Genomic DNA, 15,973 nt, shown 5'->3' on the forward strand with positions numbered 1-15,973 from the left:
AGACCTATCATGGTCCGGGGCACAGCTAGTTCTATATACCCGGGTAAAGAGCTATCGGTCCCGGTACCGTAGCTCCCCTCTCACACTGTACAGCGCGATAGGCGCTGCTGTGGAGAAGGACGTACCTGACTGACTGTCAGGAACGCCCTTCTGACTGTAAAGAGCTACGGTACCGGGACCGATAGTTCTTTACACGGGGCACAGATGGGGAAAGCCAACAGTGCGCTGAATTCAGCGCACTATCGGCTTTCCAGCAGTATATAGAACTGCCTGTGCCCCGGACTATGAAAGGTCCTTTTTAAAGGCTAGTTCACACGTAAATTACGTGTGGCTTATTTTGGTCCTGAAAAAAAAGCTTCCTAATTTAGGAAGCTTTTTTTTGGACCTTGCTACTCTTTTAGGAGCTTTTTTTTGGAGCTTTTTTTTTTTTAAACTGCTTCAAAAAAAAAGCCAGGCTGTTTTCCCTTCCTGTAAAGTGAATGGACCAGAAAAAAATCCTCGCTATTTCGGTCGTTCTTTTTTGCAAAAAAAAGCTAGGCTTTATTCAAAAAAGAGCTAGCCATTTTTCGCCTCCCATTCACTTCTATTGCTTTCTTCAGGTGGAAAACATGAAAGGTCATGTTGCTTCTTTTTTTCTGCTAGCAGTCTACATAGACCACTATTGTAAAGGGGCTGATTTTGAAGTGAAATCCGCTGTCCAAATCAGCCTCTTTGCCCCTGTGTGAACTAGCCCTAAGAGTAGAGAACCATGTTATTATAAATAAACATGTATCACTTGTAATACTAAATTTCTCCAGCAGTCGTCGCTGCAGATGTGTCAGATGCTTATAGCTTCCACCAGCAAAGATAACTAATCTCTGGGAGTTTCTGCTGCTGCTGCAGCCACAGTGATCAGCTAAACATCTGCCGCTCCTTGTTTTGAGGAGGAGACAACCTTTTTAAGCAAAAATGTTTTGAAAACAAAAAAATATAAATATCTTTTTTTAAAAGCTTTGAGAAACCTATAGACAAAGATAATGCATTTTTTTTATTATTAGTGATTAGAGATGAGCGAGTACTGTTCGGATCAGCCAATCCGAACAGCACCCTCCATAGAAATGAATGGATGCACCTGGTACTTCCGCTTTGACATCGGCCGGCCGCTTAACCCCCCGCGTGCCGGTTACGTCCATTCATTTCTATGCGAGCGTGCTGTTCGGATCGGCTGATCCGAACAGTACTCGCTCATTTCTATTAGTGATACTTCATAATATTACACTCTCATGTATTGTAAAGTCGTATATATTATACTCAGATATTACATTTACACATATATTTCTAGAATGATGTAGGTACACTGCCAGCATAAAACTACACTGTAGTAATAGAAACCTCTAAATCATCAAGACACCCAAGAGTTAAGCTTCAAGACTAGAATATCTCCTATCAATGTACAATCGTTCTATGACAAATGTACAAAGCAGTCCTGAGAGTGCAAAGAGAAAACTAGCTTACCCCCTGCCAGACTTTGCTGTTGTTTCTTTCTTTACTCCTGTCTTGTGTTGGTTTTTCCAAGTTCTGTCCGATGTGCTGCTCAGTTGAGCAACGCTGTAACACAGAACTGCTATGAGTCAGGGGCCAAGAATGTTTTGGATTATCCAAATTTACAGGGAATACAATAAAAGCATAGTGTGAGCAGGACAGTCCAAAAAATGCAACAAGAACAAGAAACCAAATCGAATCATATAGTATGCCAAATGAAGAATGCATGACGTGAGCAGACAGGGTGGTACGGCATTAAATATATTCAATCCAATCTTAATAACATTTGAGAAAATTTACACTCTGCACTCCTATTGTTAACCCTTTATGTCCATCCTATGTAAAGCTCCACTCTCTTATGACAATATCATTTAAAGGAAACCTAAGAAATATTAAAATGATGAACAGAAAAAAAATTGTCTAGTACCATGTTATTCATAAAGAATGCATGTGATATAAAAAAAATTTGTTAGAAAAAACAAAAGTTTTGTAGAAGTGATACCGTTATATTTGGTAACCATCAAAATTACATTTCTAAACTTTTGGAGTACAATAATATTTAACTTCACATGACTATTAGAGTGTCATGTTCGTAAAACTTTATGGTAAATGGAACTAACATTCCTTAAGAAAATAATGCCAGAACTGTTGTTTTTGGTCACCTTGACTTAAAAAAAAGGGATCAAAAAGACATGTCTATCACAAAATGGTGCTTATAAGTATAAGTATCTGGGTGTGCTCCTCAATAATAAACTAGACTGGGCTGATCACCTGGAGGCGCTGCACAGAAAGGGCCACAGCAGACTCTACCTGCTCAGGAGGCTGAGGGCCTTCGGAGTCCAGGGGCCACTTCTTAGGGCCTTTTTCAACTCTGTGGTTGCTTTAGCCATCTTTCTCGGCGTGGCCTGCTGGGGGAGCAGTATATCAGCCAGGGACAGAAATAGACTTGACAGGCTGATCAGGAGGGCCAGCTCTGTCCTGAGGAGCCCCTTGGACCCAGTACAGGTGGTGGGTGACAGAAGGATACTGTCCAGGGTGAACACCATGCGGGAGAACAACTCCCACCCCATGTATGAGACCGTGATGGGACTTGACAGCACTGTAAGTGACGATTGCTTCACATCAAGTGTGAGAAGGAGCGCTATCGCAGGTCCTTCCTTCCAACCGCGACCAGGCTGTATAATCTACATCAGACCAAGCGAAGAGCACTCCGCACAGAGAACTAATGATTATGATTATGAAGTCTTCCTTCTTTCTTCTTCTGTTCCTAAGCTGCTATGGACTCCTAGTATATCTTCTCTTCTCAGCATATGTGTGTCTACTTCCGTAATATATTACTGTGTATTATCCTGTATCTGTATTACTATGCTGCTGTAACATGCTGAAATTTCCCCACTGTGGGACTATTAAAGGATTATCTTATCTTATCTTATAATAACTACAGCTCACCCTGCTAAAAGTAAACGCTTACACAGCACAGCCAAAATAAAGAAATAAAAGGTCTATAGATATAAAAAGTCATTTACAAATATTTTTGTTTTATAAAAGTATTACAACATCGCAAAACTATATCAATTTGGTTTCGCCATAGTTATACTAAGAGAAAAAAAGTTAGTGGGTCCTTTATAGTGAATGCTCTAAAAATAAAATGGATATAACTATATTAAAATAAAATAGAATAGAAAAACAATTGCATTTTATTTATTTTTTAACTCCACCCCACAATTTTTTATAAATGTTTTTCAACACATTATATGGTACAACAAAGAAAAAAACAACTCCTCCAACAATAAAATAAGTCTTCAAATAGACATATTGCGGTAAAAATAAGCAGTCATTGCTCATGGCTCTTACCAAAAAAAGTGTCCAAATGCATAATAATCATAAAAAACATAACTTTTTTTTGCGGTTTGTGACAAACTTCTGCTGCACTTTGGGTAGGCAAATCTCCCTGACTGTTTGAGAGAACATCTGGTCTAAAAAGCCAGAGCAGACCAAGTTGTTAACACATGGAGTAAATACAAGGAGTAGATAAATAGCTCATGTGACAATGTTCTATTATACACTGACAACCATGCCAAAAACACACCATATGCTGATAAAATGATGATGGGCTATACAGTTCCTGCCATCACTGAAATAGGTTTTTGCGAGACCATAACTGAATATTTTATGTACGTGTGGGTGTCCTGAAGGTTTTTACCTTATGAAGTGAAGTTTACACGATGTTAAAGTAGGAATTATTATAGAACAGTATTGAAAATATAAATAATATCGCCATACTTACATGTTTGTGAAGTCCTGTCTGATGTGCTGCTATAACTATGTATCCAGTATGCTGTTACAATAAATACATCCTTGGTCTTTATTCCCTCCCAAGAACAATTATTTGTAACAGAGCCACCCAATGATCTGCTTCTACATCACTGTACTATGACGATATATGGGATAGACAGAGCGCTCAGGCATCCTGTTATGCAATATTAGCCTCATGTCATGTAGCCAAGACAGATGAAATAACTGGACACAGATTTATTAAAACACTACTGGGAATTGGGGCCTCCTAGTGTTGTGAAACATGATCGTGAAGTGAATGGAGGCAGCATGTCCTAAGAAGTCAGGAAGGACTTTCTGTCTTCCAAGTATTACAGTGAAACTCTGAATTTTGATGACGCTTATATATTTTCTTCAGTTCACTGCATTATAATTATATAAAGTGCCAGGATATGTTCTTTACACTTTTAACCCCAGGTATGGACATTTCTGGTCATGGCATCTAGGTACCCCTGTGGTGTGGTGGAAGCCACCCCCTTGCAAAGCTGCAGTGTTAAGAGTGAAACTAATGCAAAAGCCCACACTCAGGCCTGGTTCACATCTGTGTTCGTATTCCGTTCATAGAGTCCGCATGGGAACCCCCCCCAAATGGAATACTGAATGCATTAAAAAGCGGTGAATAATGAAAGCACACAGATCCCATAGACTATAATGGGGTCTGTGTGTTTTCTGCTTGTTGTCCAGACAAATCATGTGGAGAGAAAAGCAGTGCTTGAAGTACTTTTGTCTCCGCATTATAGTCTATGGGGTCTGTGTGCTTTCATTGCTCACTGCTTTTTAATGCGTTCAGTATTCTGTTCAGGGGGTCAGTAGTGTCCAGAGGCTGGAGGCGCTACCAGGAGACAGGCCAGTACAACAGGAGATGTGGAGGGGGCCATAGGAGGGCAACAACCCAGCAGCAGGACCGCTACCTCTGCCTTTGTGCAAGGAGGAACAGGAGGAGAACTGCCAGAGCCCTGGAAAATGACCTCCAGCAGGCCACAAATGTGCATGTGTCTGCACAAATGGTTAGAAACTGACTCCATGACGATGGTATAAGGACACGATGTCCACAGATGGGGGTTGTGCTCACAGCCCAATACCGTGCAGGACGCTTGGCATTTGCCCCAGAATACCAGGATTGGCAACTTCGCCACTGGCACCCTGTGCTCTTCACAGATAAAAGCAGGTTCACACTGAGCACATGTGACACATGGACGTGACAGAGTCTGTAGAAGCCGTGGAGAGCGATCTGCTGCCTACAACATCCTACAGCATGATCTGTTTGGCAGTGGGGCAATAATGGTGGGGGTGGCATTTCTTACAGCCCTCCATGTGCTCGCCAGAGGTAGCCTGACTGCCATTAGGTACTGAGATGAGAACCTCAGAGACCCCTTGTTAGACCATATGCTGCTTTTGGCCCTGGGTTCCTCCTAATGCAGGACAATGCCAGACCTCATGTGGCTGGAGTGTGTCAGCAGTTCCTGCAAGATGAAGGCACTGATGCTATGGACTGTCCAGCCCGTTCCCCAGACCTGAATCCTATTGAGCACATCTGGAACATCATGTCTTGCTCCATCCACTAACATTACGTTGCACCACAGACTATCCAGGAGTTGGCAGATGCTTTAGTCCATGTCTGGGAGGAGATCCCTCAGGAGACCATCCGCAATCTCATCAGCGGCATGCCCAGGCCTTGTAGGGAGGTCATACAGGCACGTGGAGGCCACACACACTACTCAGCCTCATTTTGAGATGTTTTAAGGACATTACATCAAAGTTGGATCAGCCTGTAGTGTGTTTTTCCACTTTAATTTTGGGGGTGACTCCAAATCCAAGCCTACATTGGTTAATACATTTGATTTCCATTGATAATTTTTGTGTGATTTTGTTGTTATCACATTCAATTTGAACAGAACAAAATATTCAATGAGAATATTTCATTCTTTTAGATCTAGGATGTGTTATTTGAGTGTTCTCTTTTTTTTTTTTTTGAGCAGTGTATTTACTACCTGCATTGCTACAAAGACCATTATTGTCTGAACCTAAATAATGGCAAATATTTGTTTTATAGTGACATCTAGTGGTCACCCTGTATGTAATGCAATTTACAACTTCCAAACTACACTGTGTGCAGAATTATTAGGCAAATAAGTATTTTGATCACATCATCTTTTTTATACATGTTGTCCTACTCTAAGCTATATAGACTTGAAAGCCAACTACAAATTATATAAATCAGGTGATTTGCATCTCTGTAATGAGGAGGGGTGTGGTCTAATGACATCAACACCCTATATAAGTTGTGCTTAATTATTAGGCAACTTCCTTTCCTTTGGCAAAATGGGTCAGAAGAGAGATCTGACGGACTCTGAAAGGTCCAAAATTGTGAGATGTCTTGCAGAGGGATGCAGCAGTCTTGAAATTGCAAAACTTTTGAAGCGTGATCACCGAGCAATCAAGCGTTTCATGGCAAATAGCCAACAGGGTCGCAAAAAGCATATTGACAAAAAAAGGCGCAAAATAACATGAATTGAGGAGAATCAAGTGTGAAGCTGCCAAGATGCCATTTGCCACCAGCTTTGCCATGTCTCAGAGCAGCAACGTTACTGGAGTATCAAAAAGCACAAGGTGTACAATACTCAGGGACATGGCCAAGGTACTGAAAAACCACCACCTTTGAACAAGAAACATAAGATAAAACGTCAAGACTGGACCAAGAAATATCTTAAGACTGATTTTTCTAAGGTTTTATGGACTTATGAAATGAGAGTGACTCTTGATGGGCCAGATGGATGGGCCCAAGGCTGGATCAGTAAAGCGCAGAGAGCTCCACTCCGACTGAGACGCCAGCAAGGTGGAGGTGGGGTACTGGTATAGGTTGGTATCATCAAAGATGAACTTGTGGGACCTTTTTGGGTTGAGGATGGAGTGAAGCTCAACTCCCAGACCTACTTCCAGTTTCTGGAAGACGCCTTCTTCAAGCAGTGGTACAGAAGGAAGTCGATATCGTTCAACATGATTTTCATGCAGGACAATGCTCCATCATATGCATCCAAATACTCCACAGCATGGCGGGCCAGTAAAGGTCTAAAAGAAGAAAAAATAATGACATGGCCCCCTTGTTCACCTGATCTGAACCCCATAGAGAACCTGTGGTCCCTCATAAAATGTGAGATCTACAGGGAGGGAAAACAGTCCACCTCTCGGAACAGTGTCTGGGAGGTTGTGGTGGCTGCTGCACGCAATGGTGATCGTAACCAGACCAAGCAACTGACAGAATCTATGGATGGAAGGCTGAAGAGTGTCATCGTAAAGTATGGTGGCTATATTGGTCAATGATTTTTTTTTGTTTTTGAATGTCAGAAATGTTTATTTCTAAATTTTGTGGTGTTATATTGGTTTACCTGGTGAAAATAAGTGAGATGGGGAGAGATTTGGTTTTTATTAAGTTGCCTAATACCGTATTTTCCGGACTATAAGGCGCACATAAAAACCTACGATTTCCTCAGAAATCGTAAGTGCGCCTTATAGTCCGGTGCGCCTTATATATGGATGGAAGCGGCGGCAAAGTCTGTGTGCCGCTTCCATACATACATAAAAGGCACCGTAAGGGTGCATTCACACTACGGAACGCCAGCGTGTATCACAGCCGTACACGCCGGCATTACAGCAGGGCTGCCGGACACTTTCCATTCATTTCTGTTATGTCAGTCCAGGTAGCTGCAAAGGGGCTAAGGGATAGCAGTAGGGAATCTCACCCTGCACTACTCCCACTAGCTATCCCGGTCCCTGCCTCACGGGTGTGGGTCGGCTGTACTCAGGCTAAGCCTGACCCCGACAGCTCCTCTCTCACTGATTCCGTAGGCCTAGAGGGAAGTGGGAGAAGGAATGCCCTATAAGACCTCTAGGGACTGGAGACTAAAGGGGGTCACCCCTAACGAACAAGTGAAGCTGCTACTGACAGGGACTGACAAGGGTGTGCGCTGACTAACAACACAAGCAGCACACAGGAAAAATGTGGGAAAGGATTCCCCCAAACCAATATGGGAAGGAACCTTACACTAGGAAACAAACACAGGGAAACTGAGTAGAAATCAAAGGATAAGGCAATTCACTCACACAGTCAATTATACACAGAGGGAGGATTGGTGAACACAGAAGGGAAAACACACAAACCAACTCGTTCACCCAAACCTCCCAAAAACCAACCACGGAACTTCCTCTATCCCAGAACACCACCTACTCCTCCTGCTAAGGCCTAGCTCTGTAAAAGCGACACTCAGCACAGAACCATGGGAGGCATGGGTTTAAATACAGAGTAGAGACCACTCCTCCCAGGTGCAAATGGGAGGACAGACTAATCAACCAGGAGATAAAGCTGCCTACCAGCAGTGCGCGCATGCAAGTCAGAAGGTGTGCACCAATACCCACGACAGGACAACCCCGCAGCGCCAGGATGCCACCCCAGACACTGCGCAGCCAAAAACTCCCCAGGTAAGAAAAATAGAAAGTAAAGAACCTAAATACTCCTAACAGGATCCTCCCCTCAAGGAGAAGACTCCGGATTCTCTAGGAGCATCCTTCTTCGGGAACTCCTTGTGGAATTTCTCCACGAGTCTGGGAGCTGACATATCCGACTCCAGGACCCAAGAATTATCCTCAGGACCGTATCCCTTCCATGCCACCAGATACCGTAGCTTCCCCCGAACATATTTGCTATCCAGAACTCGGGATATCTCATACTCCCCGGACTCAGAAACTGGTGGAACCTTAACTGGAGACGTTCCCTTCTTGGCCTTCTTTAACAAGGAGACATGGAAGACCCGGTTTATCTTCCACCTTTTAGGTAGTTGCAGCTGCGCCGCCACTTCATTTACCATCTTGATGATCTTAAAAGGACCCACAAACCTGGGACCCAGCTTCTTGCTAGGAACCTTCAACCTGATATTCTTGGTGGACAACCAAACCATCTCACCAGGGAAGAACTGCAACTCTCCTCTCTTCCGATCCGCCTGGACCTTAGCCTGGTGCGACGCCCGCACCAGATTCTCTCGGATACGGGACCATACCCCTTGCAGCTTTTTAGAAAATAGCTCCTCCTCCGGAACTGGGGAAGAAATGGAAGAAAATACTCCGAAAACAGGATGTCTACCACCGGAGCAAAAAAAAGGTGTGGTACCTGTGGCATTGGAATCATGGTTGTTTAGGGAAAATTCTGCCAGGGGGAGAAAGGCAGCCCAATTATTCTGGTTCTCTCGAACAAAACACCTCAAAAACTGTTCCACATCCTGATTCTTCCTCTCTGTTTGTCCGTTAGACTCTGGGTGAAACCCGGAGGAAAACGACAGTGTAACTCCCAACCTGCTGCAAAAAGCCCGCCAGAATTTAGCCACAAATTGCGGTCCCCTGTCCGAAACGATCTCCTCAGGAAGACCATGCAACCTTACAATTTCTTTAATAAACGCCTCTGATAGTGTCTTGGCACATGGCAGCCTGGAAAACGGGATCAAATGGCACATTTTCGTGAAGCGGTCAACGACTACCCAAATGACCGTGAAACCCTTAGACACCGGAAGGCCCGTGATGAAATCCATAGACAGATGAGTCCAAGGTGCCTTAGGAGGTTCCAATGGATGTAGAAGACCGTGGGGACGGGTATGCGACGCCTTGGCTCTTGCACAGACCGAACAATTTTGAACAAACTGCAAGACCTCCTTACTCCACCCTGGCCACCAAAAATTCCTAGACACCAATCTCATGGTCTCTGAAACCCCCGGGTGACCAGCAAGAACCGACTCGTGACACTCCCTCAGGAGACTTTGTCGGAGAGTAGTTGGGACAAAAAGCTTGTTTCTAGGTATCTTGGAAGGTGCAGCGTGTTGCGCTTCGATCAAGGCCTTCTCCAATTTCGCGCCCAATACTGCTACCACCACTCCATCCCCAAGAATAGTGGCAGGCGCCTCTCGTTCCTCCTCAGTCGACATATACCGGGATAAAGCATCAGCCTTAACATTCTTTGAACCCGGCACATAAGTCACGTTAAAATGGAACCGCGCAAAAAATAGAGCCCATCTGGCCTGCCGTGCATTTAATCTCTTCGCCGACCCAAGATAAATCAAATTCTTGTGGTCAGTAAATACCTGGACTGGCCTTCTGGCCCCCTCCAGGAAATGACGCCAATGTTCGAACGCTAGTTTTATTGCTAGTAGTTCCCTATCTCCGATGTCATAATTCCGTTCAGAGGCAGAGAATTTCTTAGAAAAGAAGGCACAGGGATGCGTACCCTCCTCGAACTCCTGAGAAAGTACTGCTCCCACCCCCACCGAGGAGGCATCCACCTCCACTCGGAAGGCCAACCTCTCATCCGGCTGTCTCAAAATGGGAGCGGACGAGAATCGCTTCTTCAGTTCTTCAAACGCAGCTAGTGCCTCTGGCGACCACTTAGCACAGTCAGCCCCCTTCTTAGTCAAGTCCGAGATAGGTTTCACAACCTCAGAAAATCCCTTGATAAATTGGCGATAATAGTTGGAGAACCCCAAGAACCGTTGGACCGCCTTTAGGTTCTCGGGTCGCGGCCACTCCAAGACTGCCCTGACCTTCTCAGGGTCCATCTCGAACCCCTTGTCCGATAGGATATAGCCAAGGAAACATAATTTATTGACCGCGAACACACATTTCTCCAGCTTAGCACTTAATTGGTTAACCCTCAGGAGATCTAAAACCTCTCTCACTCTCTCCCAATGAGTCTCCAAATCCGGGGTGTAAATGAGTATATCGTCCAGATAGACCACAACCCCCCTCCCTATGACGGCACTTAGTACATCATTAATAAAATTCTGAAAAAACGCAGGCGCATTGGTTAGACCGAAAGGCATCACAAGATTCTCAAAGTGTCCTAGGGGTGTGTTAAACGCTGTTTTCCACTCATCCCCCCTCTTGATTCTCAGCAAGTTATACGCCCCACGTAAATCTATTTTACTAAACCAGCGGGCTCCCGTAATCTGGCTGAATAGATCCGAGATCAACGGAATGGGATAGGGATTCCGCACCGTGATTTTGTTAATCTCCCTAAAATCCAAACAAGGGCGCAACCCTCCATCTTTCTTCTTTACAAAGAAAAACCCCACTGCTACTGGGGACTTAGATGGGCGAATATGCCCCACCTCTAGACTCCCCTCAATATACTCTTTGAGCGCCTCCCTCTCCGGAATAGTGAGATTGTACAACCTTGTCTTGGGTAACACTGCATTTGGTATAAATTTAATCGAGCAATCATAGGTGCGATGTGGTGGTAATGTCTTGGCTGCCCTTTCCTCAAAGACCTCCCTGAACTCACATATTTCTTGAGGCAAATTGTCTATAGACAAAGACATAACGTATATGGGCAGACATCGACCATTACACCCCTGCCCCCAAGAAACTACTGACTCGGTCTCCCAGTTGATAATAGGGTTATGCTGCTTCAGCCAGGGCCACCCCAAAACTACTTGTGCTGGTAACTTTGACAACAAGAACAAGTCAATCTTTTCCCTGTGGCCACCCACAATAAACTCCAAACCCTCCACCTGTTTGGAGATGACAGCTTGCTGTAGAGGGGTCTTATCAATAGCCCACACCGGTATCTGAGACTCCAAGACCAAAGGACTCACCCTTAATTGCTCACAAAACTCTGAGTCAATAAGGTTGACTGCCGAACCACAATCAACCAAAATCCGGCACTTCTGCCCATTTACCCATCCTTCAAGGGTCAACCCGGCAGTCTGAGTACAGGAAACATACACACCTCCCTCCTTAGTAGGTTTTCTCCCTTTACCCTCAATAGACCTGGGGTTATTACTCTCCTTGGCGAACCATTCTCTGGAGGGGCATACCCTTGCTACATGTCCCATCCCTCCACACACAAAACAGCGTACTGTGCGGGACCCTTCACTCTTGGGTCTTGCACTTCGCACAGTGGCCCCAATCTGCATGGGTTGGTCCCCCGGGTCCTCTCTAAAAACAGAGAATTGAGGAGGGCTAAGCCCCCCAGGACTCTTGTCTCCACGCTCCCGGAGGCGCCGTCCAACTCTAATTGCCAGCTGCATGGCCTCATCTAGATCTCCCGGAACAGGGTGAGAAACTAGATGGTCTTTAACCTGTTCCGAGAGCCCTGTCTCAAACTGACTAAGTAGAGCGGGGTCATTCCAGTGTACTTCTGCTGCCCACCTACGAAACTCTGTGCAATATTTCTCTATAGCGTGATCCCCTTGCACCAAACGTCGTAGGTTATACTCAGCCGTGCGTACCCTGTCTGGGTCGTCATACAGTAACCCCATTGTGGAGAAAAACGCCTCTACAGTTAGTAAGCAAGCTGAGTCGGCTGGTAACGAATGTGCCCAGATGAGGGGATCATCTCTCAATAAAGTAATAATAATCCCAACTCTCTGTACCTCAGAACCGGAGGAAAACGGCCGTAGCCGGAAATACAAAAGACAGTCCTTTTGAAATCGGAAAAAATCTGACCTCTTACCTCGGAAGGGTTCAGGTAAGCTGACTTTTGGCTCCAGAGGCCGACCCACAGGGGCGCTACTCACCTGCCTCTGTATGCCCTCCACCTGAGAGGCTGTGTGTTGAGCCAACTGCTGTACTTGAGATACGCCAGAAGCTTGGATGGCATCCATTCGTAGCTTGATCCCCTCCATCTCAGTGGAAATCTGCTGCACCGCCTGGTACAACTGTTTCAGGTCCGTCATAATGCAAACGAACCCCTTTTTTTTTCTTTTTTTTTACAGGCTGAGTGTACTGTTATGTCAGTCCAGGTAGCTGCAACGGGGCTAAGGGATAGCAGTAGGGAATCTCGCCCTGCACTACTCCCACTAGCTATCCCGGTCCCTGCCTCACGGGTGTGGGTCGGCTGTACTCAGGCTAAGCCTGACCCCGACAGCTCCTCTCTCACTGATTCCATAGGCCTAGAGGGAAGTGGGAGAAGGAATGCCCTATAAGACCTCTAGGGACTGGAGACTAAAGGGGGTCACCCCTAACGAACAAGTGAAGCTGCTACTGACAGGGACTGACAAGGGTGTGCGCTGACTAACAACACAAGCAGCACACAGGAAAAATGTGGGAAAGGATTCCCCCAAACCAATATGGGAAGGAACCTTACACTAGGAAACAAACACAGGGAAACTGAGTAGAAATCAAAGGATAAGGCAATTCACTCACACAGTCAATTATACACAGAGGGAGGATTGGTGAACACAGAAGGGAAAACACACAAACCAACTCGTTCACCCAAACCTCCCAAAAACCAACCACGGAACTTCATCTATCCCAGAACACCACCTACTCCTCCTGCTAAGGCCTAGCTCTGTAAAAGCGACACTCAGCACAGAACCATGGGAGGCATGGGTTTAAATACAGAGTAGAGACCACTCCTCCCAGGTGCAAATGGGAGGACAGACTAATCAACCAGGAGATAACGCTGCCTACCATCAGTGCGCGCGTGCAAGTCAGAAGGTGTGCACCAATACCCACGACAGGACAACCCCGCAGCGCCAGGATGCCACCCCAGACACTGCGCAGCCAAAAACTCCCCAGGTAAGAAAAATAGAAAGTAAAGAACCTAAATACTCCTAACACATTTCTATGGGAGCCGGCATGCGAGCGCTCCCCATAGAAATGAATGGAAAAAAGCAGTCCATTCATTTCTATGGGGAGCGCTCGCATGCCGGCTCCCATAGAAATGAATGGGAAGTGTCCGGCAGCCCTGCTGTAACGCCGGCGTGTACGGCTGTGATACACGCTGGTGTTCCGTAGTGTGAATGCACCCTTAAAAGTTATATTAAACTACCCCCCCGTTTTAAAATAAAACCCTGAAACAGAATGTGAAACTTACCGAGCGGTTCAGGGTGGGCGGGCATTCAGGCCTCCTCTTCCTCTGGCCTTATCCAAATGGCCCTTGTGAAGCGTATAGGACCCAAAAGGGGAGTGGACGGAAGGGGAGAGGAACGCATTGGACGGAAGGGGACCACAGAAACGCATTGGGATGCATCGGAGCCATCCAGAGTTTCTCTATCTCAACCCATTTGGTATAGGCCTGCGGGGCTGACCAAAATGGTAGGCTGCGCAAGTGAGTAGCCCAATAATAATATAATATGTGTGGTACCGCCAATCCCCCCTCCTCCCTACCAGACAGCATCACCGAACGGGGTATGCGGTGACGCTTGCCATTCCAAATAAACTTAAAGATGGATTTTTGAAGGGAGCGCAATTCAGAGTGGGGGACTGCGACCGGAAGAGTTTCAAAATAGTAGAAACTGCTGGTTTTTGCTGCTTCACCTCCCATAAAAATTTTAACAAAAAGTGATCAAAATATCAGACATTCCCCAAATTAGTATAACTTAGGGCTCGTTCACATCTGCGCCCGGCACTCCGTAGGTTTCCGTTTCCTGCATAAAACAGAACAGGAGACGGAAACCTGCAGGAGTCTCTCTCACCCATTCATTTGAATGGGTGAGAAAGATGTCCAGCCATATGAGAGCCTTATTCTCTCCGCCGCAAAACCGGGTTTTATAATCCGGACACAGAGTCGGACATGCAGTACTCTGTGTCCGGATTAAAAAAAACGGTTTCGCGGCGGAGAGCATAAAACGCTCACCGCCGCTCCCGGTCTGTGGTTTCCGTCTTCTGGCATGCAGAAACCACAGAACGGACAGCTGAACGCAGGTGTGAACCTAGCGTCAGGGGGCGTTCACACTACCGCCTGTGTCCAACAGGTAGTGTCCTCTCAAAATCTGGCACGGACATTAGGAGCGGACACTAGCTGTGTCCGTGACACCTGTCATTTATTTAAATGGCGATTGGGTGCGTTCTTTTGCACTCCGTGCCCTTCCTTCACTGTCCGCATGTAAAGATGTCCGACTTTTCAAGTGAACAGAAAAACCCGTGCCAGATTTTGAGCGGACACTAGGAGCGGACACTACCTGTCGGACACAGACGGTAGTGTGAACGCCCCCTTAGGTTCAGGGCAGTCTCATGTGCAAAAATGGAAATCTATTCCAGTAAGGGTATGTTCACACATCAGTATGCCATCCGTCCATTTGAATTCAGTTTGACACTTCAAAACGGACTGATGCACATACTGATTGTATACTGACACCTTTTTATGCTGATAGCAAAGTTCTCTGTCCCCTAGAGGACAGATAAGGGGATTAAAAGTAGCAATTGTAAACAAAGTAGAGATAAGGAGGACATAAGGACATTTATTATATCTCAAGAATTGACAATTTATTTTCTGCAACGCAGGTTGCAAATTGAAAACAATTGAATGAACAATACAAAGGATTTTTGCCATGAAATACCTTCCAAAATCATTCCTTGAGAGACGTGTTACCTCTGTGCACTGCTGTACAGGCAGAGGCATAACTACTGGGGTAGCAGCGGTGATGGCTGGGCTGCCACAAGGCCCAGGACCTTAGGGGGATTTTTTTTTAAATAGGCAATTACCTGCTCGAGTAACTGAAGCTGGTAACGGGCCCTATTTACTCACCGATCCTGGGTCCTGCTCACAGCGGTGGGCATTTCTCCTTCTGTGGATGTGGCTGGAGCTGGGATTGGTAGTAAGGCCACGGACCCATGAACACCACAAATATCGCTATCATTATACTCGGCGGTCTTTTCAGACCCCTGAGTATAATGATCGGAGGGCTAGGAGAACATAAAAAACACAGTTACTTATCTCTCCTGCGCTCCTGAAGGTTTTGGTGACATCCCATATCAAATGCTCGCCTTGGGCCCCCGCCATTCCTAGTTATACCAGTGGGAATAGGATCTAATTCTCCTGCGGGAACAGGGTCTTACAGCAGCTATTACTGTTTATAAATAGAACAGATATAACGACCACAGACACGTAATACAGTTTATTATTAATAATAAACTGTATTCAATGAATATCAAATAACAGACATTTTCCTAAAAGCAATAAGAGAATGTATGTGTGTTATCCAGCCCTGTACAGTATGTGACTAGCCATGTACAACGTCCCACTGCTCCCTGCTGTGACCACTCCCGACACACAGGTGGCGCTGCGCTGCTGGACAACGCTTTCCGGGCACAAGTCACGTGATTGAGCGCAGCGTTTTCCCGCCGTCTCTTCCCT

General features: G+C 45.7%; 1 protein-coding gene across 2 annotated transcripts in view; it reads right to left on the reverse strand.

Annotated features, from left to right (window-relative positions):
- The window catches only part of FGL1 (fibrinogen like 1), a 38,819-nt gene extending 34,890 nt beyond the window's left edge, over positions 1 to 3,929 (reverse strand). The window contains exons 1-2 of one of the 2 annotated variants that reach the window (XM_075258789.1): positions 3,809 to 3,929; positions 1,495 to 1,587 (exon numbers count right to left, since the gene is read on the reverse strand). Coding sequence is in view for 1 of the 2 variants with exons in the window: in XM_075258788.1 (XP_075114889.1) it covers positions 3,809 to 3,810 (2 nt within the window). In the remaining variant the exon portion in view is untranslated. The remainder of the gene's footprint in view (positions 1 to 1,494; positions 1,588 to 3,808) is intronic. The other variant, XM_075258788.1, reaches the window with a different exon arrangement.
- Positions 3,930 to 15,973: the final 12,044 nt, after the last annotated feature.

The sequence above is a fragment of the Leptodactylus fuscus genome, chromosome 1 (genome assembly GCF_031893055.1).
Source record: "Leptodactylus fuscus isolate aLepFus1 chromosome 1, aLepFus1.hap2, whole genome shotgun sequence".
In the NCBI taxonomy this organism is placed as follows: domain Eukaryota; kingdom Metazoa; phylum Chordata; class Amphibia; order Anura; family Leptodactylidae; genus Leptodactylus; species Leptodactylus fuscus.